The sequence below is a fragment of the Pongo pygmaeus genome, chromosome 16 (genome assembly GCF_028885625.2).
Source record: "Pongo pygmaeus isolate AG05252 chromosome 16, NHGRI_mPonPyg2-v2.0_pri, whole genome shotgun sequence".
Classification (NCBI taxonomy): domain Eukaryota; kingdom Metazoa; phylum Chordata; class Mammalia; order Primates; family Hominidae; genus Pongo; species Pongo pygmaeus.
The window spans coordinates 55,314,659-55,326,776 of NC_072389.2; the positions used below are offsets into that span (position 1 = coordinate 55,314,659).

Sequence of the window (12,118 nt, forward strand, 5' to 3'; positions counted from 1 at the left end):
GACCTGTTCACCACTCCTTCTTTCCTGAGACGTTCCCTTCCTTAACACTTTCTTCCACTGTCCTCTCTTCGTTCACTTCAATCCTTGCTGTCCTCTGTTCCTTCTTAAGTTCTTTCCCTCCAACTCTCTAACAAACTGAGTTTCCAGCCCATACCTCACATTTAGCAAGTTCCATCACTGCTTAACAAACCCCACTTCTCTCCTAGCTTAAAGCGTCTCCTTCCAGCCGATATTCCTAAATCTACAGCTCCCACCACACCCAACTTACGTTCTGTGTTAACCTGGCCATTTCCATGTGGGGATTTGGCCTATTTTATATGGAAGGCAAATGAAATCCCTTTTCACTTTGTGACTCCCTAGCTCCTGACAGCCAATTACCTCATGTTTAAACTCTTTTTTTAAATAGTCTGGTCTCACCTACCCAAACCATAATTCCTCATGACATACTGTCACTTCTCCTAGCCTGTAGTCTAAGGTCCAAATACAGGCTTTTGCTCCTGCCTCTCCTTGCTAACACTGGTGGTACAAATAAACAAACAAGGCAGGAATCATTTCCCATTTCCTCTGGCAAAACTTCCCCAAACACTTTCGTGTACTTTGAGCTCTCCTTTCCCTAGCATTTACAGGCCACATCACAAAATTAGAATTTTGCAGTACCTTTTCATTCTTACCTATTATTAGTTTCAATCTAGTGTGCTGGGCTTCTCTTCCTGAGTAGATTATATTTGCTCCTTGAAGGTAGAAAGCAGAATTTGTACTCCCTTTCTTAATAGCTCCAGTAGCACTCAACACACTGCTAGTCTAAGCAGGCAGGTCCTGTAGCATGCACTTTGGGGCCCACCTAAACATACTCTGCCTACACTAGCTCCTTCATGTATTGTTATGCCTTTGACCTTTATATGCTTTTTGTACATTGCCTCAAATACTGTTTGGAAAATAAATGAGGAAAAGGCAACAAACATACATGTTGCTAGGTATAGAGCGGGTATGTTGTCAATATTAAATTTTGAAAATTATTTTTATTTCTATTAAAGAAAAGGGGACAATGAATGGTCTATGCACCCCACACACAGGAACATGAAATTTTCCTGTTAAGCCAGTCTTTTCTCAGAGAAACACAGATACATTATTATGATGTGGGCCTAAAGAGGCCCAGTGACCATCTCGGCTCACACACTGAGAATGATAGTGAACCATATTTTTCTACTCTACTCTCAACCACTTAGATTCTGAGTTAAGAGGAGAGAGAAGTTTGCTGACTGTGGAAATGTACAAAGTCCTGTTTAAATGCGCAGGAGGGAAATAAAAGGAGTTCATGTTGCAGGGAGCCTTAGTGGTGTGATTGTAGCACTGACTGCTGGGAGTTGGAGGCACTCAACCATACTATTGCACTGAATGGACACTTTGGAAAATCCAAATGGACATTGTTTTACCAACCACAAAAAATCATGGGAGCAGCAAATAGATTTCATCCAATAACTAGGATATCAACAAGGCATTTGCAGATTCTAGGAATAAACTACAGCATTAGAATCATAATTTTTAGGTGGGACTCTTTCTTTCTAAGCATGTAAAACTACTGGTTAAATCTTCATCAATTTACATAAGCCTATGCACTTCCTAAATGGGATCAATAACTCCACTCAGGAAAAAAAATCCTTTAAAAACTGCCCATCTACCCTTGTGCATTAAATATATTCAGATAAAATTTATTAAGTGTTTTGGCTTTACTGAAGTTTCTGAGTTTGAGGCAGGATAAGTTTCTCATCACTCAAATAAGTTAATCTCCCTTCTCAAATTCTGTTAAAGTTCAAGAGAATTGAATGGGGATAGCTCAAGCCTGGGCCTATGTGACAGAGAGTGAGAGGACAAGAACCAATGGGAACCAGTGCTTTCCATCATCATCTTTTTGAACTTTTAAACAAAATCAGAAAATAGCTATAATTAAACTAACACTTTTTCTGATCTTTTAACATTAATACATTTTAATACAACTTCAACTGTTTTCACCACTTCTACCATTCACTCTGAAATCCTTTTAACAGGAATGAGTCTGGCTGTTTGGCTCACTCACAATTTTTCTTTTAACCATTACTAACATTAACATATTTTAAAACAACTGTTTTCTACTTCTATTATTCATTCCTATTATTAACCAAGAAAACATTGAACTCCTTTCTAATGAGAATAATAATTCTAGCACTTGGCTCACTTTCCCTCCACTCTTCAATCCCATTTTGTCTTACACATTTTGGCAGTCTAAATCCCTCTTGTAATTTGATGTTTTTACCTTCCAGTTGTCACAATACCATGTCTAATTTACAAATTAATTTGACTTAGAATCATTAACCTTATCTTTTATTTTCTAAACCCTTTATTTCTCAAAAGTGCTTTTGATCATTTTTAAGCCTGTGCTATGTCCTATAATTTGATTTGCAGCTTTAGAGTTTGTTGATAAACGAAGGTTCTCGAGGTATTGAAGTATCTTCTGCCAACCTTCCAGGAAAAAAGTTTGTCTGATCGGGCTTAATGTTTCTGGAAATCGCACAATTTATCAGAGCTATCTGTAAATTTTTCTCCTAAATTCTTACCTACAAAAGCCCAGGGTAATATTTAAGGCCACTCTTAGCCTCAGATTGTAAAATTGTGTATCTCCTTTATCTACCTTTATCTTTAGAATATAAGAACTTTACCAGTGGTTATGTGAGAAAAGGCAAAGTGATTAGGGTTTGTTTTGTTGTTGTTGTTGTTGTTTGGTTGGTTGATTGGTTTTTTGTTTTATTTGTATTTTGTTTGTTTTCCAAGATGCTCAAAAGAGCCACATGACATCATGAAAAAAAATATAGGTTTTAGAATCTGGCCAATCTGCATTAGAATTCCAGCTTTGTTACCTTTTAGTTGCATGACTTAGACAAGTTACTAAATGGAGCCCCATCTTCATCTCAGCAAGTTTTGTGGAAGACTGAAATATGTTCGAAGCACCTGGTACACAGTTGGGTTAAAGCTGTATGGATGTGAGCTATTATCTGTGTGACCCTGAGCAAGTCACCTAAGTGAGATTTCAATGGCTTAACATTTTCATATATTAAAAAAAGATAATAAAAAAGTAAGAAATAAGAGTATTTCGTGGACTAGTTATAAGATTAAATAAGTTTAATATAGTAGAGTGCTTAGAACCACGCCTTTCATATGGTGAGCCCTACCTGTTTTAAGCTATCATTATCACTATCTTTATTAATTATTATTAGCACTCTCCCTGGGATATGTTGAAGTTTCTCCAAACTTATTTCCATCTGGAGTGATATTCTTTAAAGCTGGGCAAGACTGAGCAAAGACACCAGAATGCTGCCTTTCTTAAAAGGATATTCCATTTAGGGGTTTAAAAAAAAAAAAAAGCTTAAAATCAGATAGGCATAGGTTCAAATCCCAGCTCTACTTAGACTAGCTCATAGGGTTGTTGTATTTTATTCTACTTTACTCCTTACAATAACTGTATTAAATAGGTACTTTGATTATCCCCAACATATAGCAGAATAGACTGAGGCTGAGAGAGGCTCCACAGTTCACTGCATGGCCAGGCATCCTTTTGGGTGTTCCCAAACCAAGGCAACACCACCTAGGTGTAGTTGGGGGTCCCATGCTCCTTCTAAGAGCATGGCAGGTGCTCATTCCCTCTGAGTCACAGTGGAAGTCCTTTAATCTAGGATATCTGTGCCCCTCTCTGCTCTGTAGTTTTCTTTCTCCACTTTTGCTGTCACTCTTGGTTTTGCCAACCCATAGTGGATTTTGTTTTTATCTTGGTTTTTTGTTTTGTGTTTTGTTTGGTTTTTGACATGGAGTCTCACTCTGTCGCCCAAGCTGGAGTGCAGTGGCACAATCTTGGCTCACTGCAACCTCCGCCTTCCAGGTTCAAGCAATTCTTCTGCCTCAGCCTCTTGTGTAGCTGGACTACAGGCATACACCACCACACCGGGTAATTTTTGTATTTTTAGTATAGACAGGGTTTCACCATATTGGCCAGGCTGGTCTCGAACTCCTGACCTCGTGATCCACCCGCCTCGGCCTCCCAAAGTTCTGGGATTACAGGCGTGAATCACTGTGCCCAGCCCATCTTGGTATGTTTTAACTCAGAGATGGAGCTACCTTGTTCAATCTGCTGTAGCCACAGGACACTCCTCTACTGCCTTGTGATTATTAGGAAACCCAACAGAAGAGCCACAGCCACACATGTGCGTGCTTTTGTTCAATATGAAAGCTCAAGAGAAAATCATGTTGATATCATTAGCATTTTATGACTTTTAAAACAAAGAAAGATCTGAAGCAATGGCAAATTGTTAACATCTATTCAATATGGGTGGTAGGCAAATGGTATGTTGTTATTCCCCATGCTTCTCTGTGAGTCTACAATATTCCATTAATTAAGCAAAAATAATTGTAAATTGAAAAGAACGTATCATTTTACAAGGCACAAACGAAATAAGGCTTTCCTTATAGGGTTACTACTCACAGAAGGAAAATACTTGTTACATATTGGAAAACAAGTGAACGCAGCCAAGTACTTAAATGCATAATTACCCCATAGCAGATTAGTTATTGCTGGGTATTTTTCTCAAGGTCTTAAATATACATGTATCTAGCTCTCTGATTTGGGACTTGATGGTCAAGGCTTTCAGAGGTCATTCTCTACAGTTGGAGGACTGGCTATAGAATGGATGGAAAGGCATGGGGCCAAGTCTGCTGTTCACCAGGAGGGCTGAATGACCATATGTCAGGAGGCCATACAGAGTGACATTTGTCACCTTGGGGAATTATAGCCCCTCCCTCTCCCAGGCTAAGAAGCATGTTGATCAGCCTCCTGAGAGGGATTTCTTGTCTCAAGAGCAGACTTACTTTAACCAAGCTTACAAGGGTGATGAATAAAAACAGAATGCCAGTATATTGTTCTACAATGAGAAATCTGTCATGGAGGTGGCATACTGAATTCCTACAGTGAAACCTACATTGAAAATCAAATTATAATCACAAGTTTGCATGACTAGCACGGCATGAAAAAAGAAATTTTAGCTACCTCTCCTAAATATTAATATCTTTCCTAAATATTAATACATAATATTAATCAGTTAATGATTAATTAATAATTAATCAGCTATAATAGCCCAATGCATTCATCTCCATATATGGGAAAGATCTGCCAACAGGAACAACACACAAAAAACTCCATTGACCAAAATTCTCTCTCTTCTAGTTGGTACCTAATGGACACTGCCAAAGTTTGCCCCTGGGACTCTCATATGTCTATGCTTTAATAGCCATCAAACCCCTCTTTGAATTGAGACTTTCTTTCATTAAATGTGTTGGTAAACTCAATCATATAACAGGTTTTATAGGCCACATATCACCTACAGAAACAACTCTACCAGTTTTCTATCTTAGAGCTTATAAAAGATTCCGGGTAGCAACTTAGATAGAGTCATAGAAGAATAAGATCTTTATGAAGGCCCATGATGTAATTCATGAAGTTGTTCACCACTGTAGCTTACGACAGTGCCAGTCACTTAGTAGATATTCCATAAATATTCGTTATGTCAATGAAAAAAATCCTCACTTACAATAAACTGTTCAGTACAAGCCTAAAGCCCACACATGTAATCATTCTGTAAATACAATCATTCAGGACCTGGGAACTTTATCTTTTTTTTTTTTTTTTTTTTTCCTTTTGAGACGGAGTCTCCCTCTGTCACCCAGGCTGGAGTGAGCGCAATGGTGCGATCTTGGCTCACTGCAACCTCCACCTCCTGGGTTCAAGCAATTCTCCTGCCTCAGCCTCCCGAGTAGCTGGGACTACAGGTGCCCACCATCATGCCTAACTTTTGTATTTTTAATAGAGATGGGGTTTCACCATATTCGCCAGGCTGGTCTTGAACTCCTGACCTTGTGATCTGCCCACCTTGGCCTCCCAAACTAGTGTTGGGATTACAGGCATGAGTCACTGCGCCCGGCCTCTCTCTCTCTCTCTCTCTCTCTCTATATATATATATATATATACACACACACACACATTATATATATACGCATATATATGTGTATATATATATTTTTTTTTTTACCTTCTGGGACACGTGCAGAATGTGCAGGTTTGTTACAGAGGTATACACGTGCCATGGTGGTTTGCTGCACCCATCAGCCCGTCATCTACATTAGGTATTTCTCCTAATGCTATCCCTCCCCTAGCTCCCTAGCCCCCGACAGGCTCCACTGTGTGATGTTCCCCTCCCTGTGTCCATGTGTTCTCATTGTTCAACTCCCACTTAAGAGTGAGAACATGCAGTGTTTGGTTTTCTGTTCCTGTGTTAGTTTGCTGAGAATGATGGTTTCCAACTTCATCCATGTCCCTGCAGCAAATGACATGAACTCATTCTTTTTTATGGGTGCATAGTATTCCATGGTGTATATGTGCCACATTTTCTTTATCCAGTCTATGCCCAAATCGTGGGCATTTAGGTTGGTTCCAAGTCTTTGCTATTGAGAACAGTGTTGCAATAAACATACATGTGCATGTGTCTTTATAGTAAAATTATTTATAATCCTTTGGGTATATACCCAGTAATGGGACTGCTGGGTCAAATAGTATTTCTGGTTCTAGATCCCTGAGGAATTGCCACACTGTCTTCCAGAATGGTGTGGCATTTCTTTATCTTACATATATTTTTCCACATTCAGCCTGCATTGCTTAGAGAAAATCCCTCAAATGCCATTCATCAACCACTAGCTAACATCACTACATCCATCACTAAGTGCTACCAAAAAGGTCCATTTTCATATTATTCCTATGTATCCCACCAAATGAGCTAAACATCAATTCTTGAGAAAGAAGAGATTTTATCATCTTCCCATGACAATAAGCATACCAACTACTCTTAGTGGGAGAGAAATACGTTTGTAAACATTACTAAGATCTGTATTTATAGAAACATATGTCACCTTGCTGTCAAAATGGGCCAATGAAGGAAGTTTTTGGTGAAGTCATAAAGTTCTAGAAGACATGCATCCCACTGTCTTTAGGTAAGACCTATCCCAGTATGTATGTGTTATGTGTGTTTCACTCACCGCATACTGGAACTTTTCATTATATTCACGGTCATTGGCTTTCACTATCCGTTCCACTTCTAAAGAGAGAGAAATCAGGTATGAAGTTAAATTGTAGGTCCACAGAAACAAATAACTCATTAAAACAACATAACTTAGGTTGCTTTGTTGTTAAGGCTGCAAGAATTCTTTTCTTTCAAATTTGAAGGGTATTGGCTTTTTCCAGTGTACATGTTGGAACATGTGTTGGAAAGTCCCAAAATGGAAAGCTACAATGTTTCTCATTGTCCTCCTGATGCCAACCATAAAGCAAAACATTATGTGTCTCCAATTTCTATGTATCTTCAGCACCGCAAAGACCCCTTCTCTTAACTTCAAGTGGTTCCTAAGAGAAGGAGCTGACAAAGTCAGATGCATCCTGGCAAGGAATGCTTTGCGGGGTTTGTTGCTACAAAGTCACAAAATATAACATAGCCAAAAAAAACATACAGAAGTGGCCAGTGAGGTCACTGACCTTATGGTCTTAGAACCAAAGGTGATATCTGTAAGCAGCCCAGGCATATTAAGAGGAATGACACATAATCAGGAGACTGAGAGCTGCCCTTAGCTGGAAGTGACCAAAGAATAAAATCTCTTCTGAAAGCAAATGCCAACACCAGTACAAAAAATAATATAAAAAGGACAATAAACCTAAAGATTATGACAGTGCAGAATAAAAATTTGCAGAGGGCAAGATAAGACAGTGCCCCAGAAACACCAGCAGAACAAGTTTAGTAGTAAGGGTAGCAAGCTCTTGCTCCATGTTTACTGAAGAGGTACTTCCAGAGTTGACCAAAGATTTAGGATGGAATGATGAAAGCTATGAGAAAAGAGTCAGCAAGGTAACCACCAGATGTCAATGCTGGACTCTCATGGCGAATGACTTGACCCTCTCACCATTAAATTCCCTTAATTCCATAATGCTCCAACTGGGTAGGTGACAGGTGGTAAAAGGTGGAGGGATTGCAGTAAGAGTCTGAGTTTAGACAAGGCACTTACAACCAGAGATAAAGGAGACTGGATGGTGGAAAGTAACTTGGAGACACGTGTTGGGGATGGAGGAGGGAAGAGCAAAAGAAAAGTGAAAAGAAGAGCTGGAAGCAGAAGGGAGATGAGGAAAATGAGGGAGATAATGAGGTAGATGAAGAGGGAGAGAAGGAAGGAAGGAATATATTTTAGCACCCACCACTTGAATGCCAGGCACCGTGAATTGTAAGAACAAATTTTTTCCAAAAGTGCAGGCAGAATCTCTCTGTAGCCCTAGTGGTTCAACTCCCAAGACTGAAGGTCACCTCTAAGGACCGCTCCTGAAAAATGACACTCTGTCTTTGGTTATGACTGGGTTTCTACCATTTGTAGGGTGTTTTGTCTGTCCAGTAACCACCTGCATGGTTTCCCTCTTGCCTATCTAATAAAGCCAGGTTTCTGTGATGGTTCCTGTTTTCTAGTCCGGCTCAACTAATTGCTGATAAGAACAATATTGGACTGGTGTCAACAGTTGATGATACCTAAATGGGTTTGCTCCTAACCTATAACTTTGAAATCCAGAATCCACCAGGAAGCAACCTCTCAAGCACCCACTCACCTGAAGGAAACACCTCAAACCCTGGCTAAAAAGCACCATCCTGTCTTTCTTGCTGATGCCCCAACAAAGAATTAAAACATCAAATCCCAAAGTGGTACTTTGAAAGGTGAGGGAACCTAAATTCTTTAAAAAGCTAGATAACTTATTTATGTAACATCACCATAACCCAGAAGTAGTAAAATTGCTGACAGGAAAGCAAAAAAATGTTACTGGGATGGTAGGAGCAAGGGCTCTGTCTGCATGGCAAAAGGTTAACCTGGACCACTGGTATGCTGCATGTAATTTATAGATTATAGCAGCAAAACAAAAATCAGATATATTAATCATATATTAATTGGCTTTAGCTTGTTTCATATACATTCAGATGATGATCCTTCTAAAATTTCACATTTATATGAAGCACACCCAAGAGTAGAATTCTATAGTTCTGTACCTAATTTTACCCACTCCAAACACCAGAATCTTGACTCTGTGAGCCACACAGAAACTATCCTGGGCTGGGTGTGGTGGCTCACGCCTGTAATCCCAGCACTTTGGGAGGCTGAGGCAGGTGGATCACAAGGTCAAGGGATCGAGACCATCCTGGCCAACATGGTGAAACCCCATCTCTACTAAAAATACAAAAATTAGCTGGGCGTGGTGGCACGTGCCTGTAGTCCCAGCTACTCAGGAGGCTGAGGCAGGAAAATCACCTGAACCTGGGAGGCGGAGGTTGCAGTGAGCCAAGATTACACCACTGCACTCCAGCCTGGAGACAGAGCAAGACTCCATCTCAAAAAAAAAAGAAAAAAAAGAAACCATCCTGTCCAGCATCTCCATGTAACCATACTCCACAAGGATAGGGACTAGTCCATTCCCAAAGCAGCCAAGTAGTTTCTATGGTAGGTCAGTTTGGATCTTCTTTCAGGTATCCCAATTGCTCTCATCCCCCAAAACCTGATTAGAGCCAGGAAGCCCACTTTTGTTTCTAAATCCTTCTTAATAAGTCTTAATCTTTGTCTCTGTTACTCCTATTAATTATCATCTTTCTGAACTAAGTCTTCCTGGATTAATTCTGGCAGAAAATTTAGCATCCCTTCATTAAGTTCTGCAAAATACTGGCTTTGGTTCTAAATTGCTACAGTTTTCTGTCTTTAACCTGACTATGCTACAACTGAATTATCTTTGCAGGAATTAACTTTCTTCTCTGTGCTACCACAGTGTATGAGGGGATATAATACCTTTTGGCAATAAACCACATCCGGAAAAAGAGGACGCTGAAAACAAATCCCCCATAACTATTCCCATTGAGAATGGCTCAGAGGTTCAATGACCTAATGCCTAATACTTCATAGGCATCATGGGATCCTTCCACATGTAAGAGGAATGAAAGGAAACTAGTCACCAAGGGGTTGATGATTTACCAGTGTGAGCTCACACCTGCACAATTATCACTGAATTTGTCCAGTTCCAAAAAGGAGTAAGGCAATATATAAGGATGTATAAAATATAGTAAGCCAGCATGTTTAAAGTGGACTAAAAGAGCTAAAAGAGCTTCCGGTTTAAGATGGCAAGTTAAGTCTGTCTTTTTCCTCCCTTCTTTCTCAGGTCCCTCTGAAATTACAGAAAACATTTTTTAAGATTGAAAACATAACAGTGCTGGAAAACAAGAGCAGTGGCTAGCAGAGGTTCATAAATTTTGAAGAAAGCCTAGAGAATAAAATAGAAAGCAGATGAGATCATTTTGACTGGGAGAAAAAAGATAGAAATAACTCTAGCCAAAAGAATTAGAAGAGTTATCTTCCCAATAAGCCCAGAGCAGCTCTAAATTCAGAGTCAGTAAATATGAAGATTGAGAGTATGTTATGGACAGGGTGACAGGCCCAGGTTATGCCTATTATCTTGTCAAAATAATTGATAGGTTCCCCTTTCATTCTCAAAAGTGTCTCCATTTGATGATAAATTATATTACCACCTTAGAGTAATTAAAAAAATAACTGAACCAGTTGGGATTTCCCACACCCCCTTCTTTGCCCACAAAGAGAGTAGGCAACACGTCAGGGAAGGAAACCAAGAGTGGGTATTCAGGCCTGAGAAGGAAGAGCTCTGCCCCTCTACAGCAACTATAGCCAACTTGGCCCCTAGTAAAGCCTGCCTGACTGGGGCCATTGTGGGATTTGCCAGACTGCCTGACTAACCCACAGAAAAGCCTCTGTCAGCAGGCTGCTCACTCCTGTTCAAAGGAGAGGCCTGGCAGAGAAAAAGACCCTTGTGATGGCACTAATCTATCTAGTCCTTTATTTATAAATACAAACCAGTAATAGCTGAGAAAAACCAAGAGCACAAAAAAGAGGGATCCAACAAGAAGAGATAATGCTGAATACAGGTAGAAAAAGGGGATTGGCTTCTCTTTTTAATTCTAATTAGTGCCTTGAATATATATGCATAGATATATAGGTTTTTTAGAGATGCTTTTTTTTTTTTTGAGATTGTGCCACTGCATACCACTCTGTCACCCAGACTGGTATTCAGTGGCACAATTGTAGTTCACTGCAGTCTCTAACTCCTGGGTTCAAACAGTCCTCTCACCACAACCTCCTGAATAGCTGGGACTGCAAGCATGAGCCACCGTACCCAGCACCTCAAAGATATTTAAGAAGACATGGCATCCATGAAACAAGAACAAACTAATAGCTCTCGGCTTTCAGCTCGGAGGAGGCCAAGGTGCAACTTTCTTCGGTCGTCCCGAATCCCGGTTCATCCCACACCAGCCGCCTCCACCATGCCGCCGAAGTTCGACCCCAACGAGATCAAAGTCGTATACCTGAGGTGCACCGGAGGTGAAGTCGGTGCCACTTCTGCCCCGGCCCCCAAGATCGGCCCCCTGGGTCTGTCTCCAAAAAAGGCTGGTGATGACATTGCCAAGGCAACAGGTGACTGGAAGGGCCTGAGGATTACAGTGAAACTGACCATTCAGAACAGACAGGCCCAGATTGAGGTGGTGCCTTCTGCCTCTGCCCTGATCATCAAAGCCCTCAAGGAACCACCAAGAGACAGAAAGAAACAGAAAAACATTAAACACAGTGGGAATATCACTTTTGATGAGATCGTCAACATTGCTCGACAGATGCGGCACCGATCCTTAGCCAGAGAACTCTCTGGAACCATTAAAGAGATCCTGGGGACTGCCCAGTCTGTGGGCTGTAATGTTGATGGCTGCCACCCTCATGACATCATAGATGACATCAATAGTGGTGCTGTGGAATGCCCAGCTAGTTAAGCACAAAGGAAAATATTTCAATAAAGGATCATTTGACAACTGGAAAAAAAAAAAAAAAGAACAAGCTAATATAAACAAAGAAAACAGAGAACAAGAAAAAGTCCCTAGAAATTAAAAATATTTACTGAACACACTGGAGAGTAGAATGG

General features: G+C 40.3%; 2 protein-coding genes across 13 annotated transcripts in view; one reads left to right on the forward strand and one right to left on the reverse strand.

Annotated features, from left to right (window-relative positions):
• The window catches only part of ATP8B4 (ATPase phospholipid transporting 8B4 (putative)), a 337,888-nt gene that overhangs the window by 224,249 nt on the left and 101,521 nt on the right, over positions 1 to 12,118 (reverse strand). For all 12 annotated transcript variants that reach the window (XR_010123815.1, XM_063652222.1, XM_063652224.1 and 9 more), the window contains one exon: positions 7,108 to 7,166. Coding sequence is in view for 10 of the 12 variants with exons in the window: in XM_063652222.1 (XP_063508292.1) it covers positions 7,108 to 7,166 (59 nt within the window). In the remaining 2 variants the exon portion in view is untranslated. The remainder of the gene's footprint in view (positions 1 to 7,107; positions 7,167 to 12,118) is intronic.
• Positions 11,405 to 11,984, forward strand: LOC129013584 (large ribosomal subunit protein uL11-like). The gene has a single exon (XM_054449995.2). It carries the CDS (start codon positions 11,472 to 11,474, stop codon positions 11,967 to 11,969), a length of 498 nt encoding a protein of 165 aa, XP_054305970.1. The 5' UTR covers positions 11,405 to 11,471; the 3' UTR covers positions 11,970 to 11,984.

Bases quoted from the DNA above. Each gene is read 5' to 3' on its own strand.
- LOC129013584 (XM_054449995.2), top strand. From the start codon at position 11,472: ATGCCGCCGAAGTTCGACCCCAACGAGATCAAAGTCGTATACCTGAGG.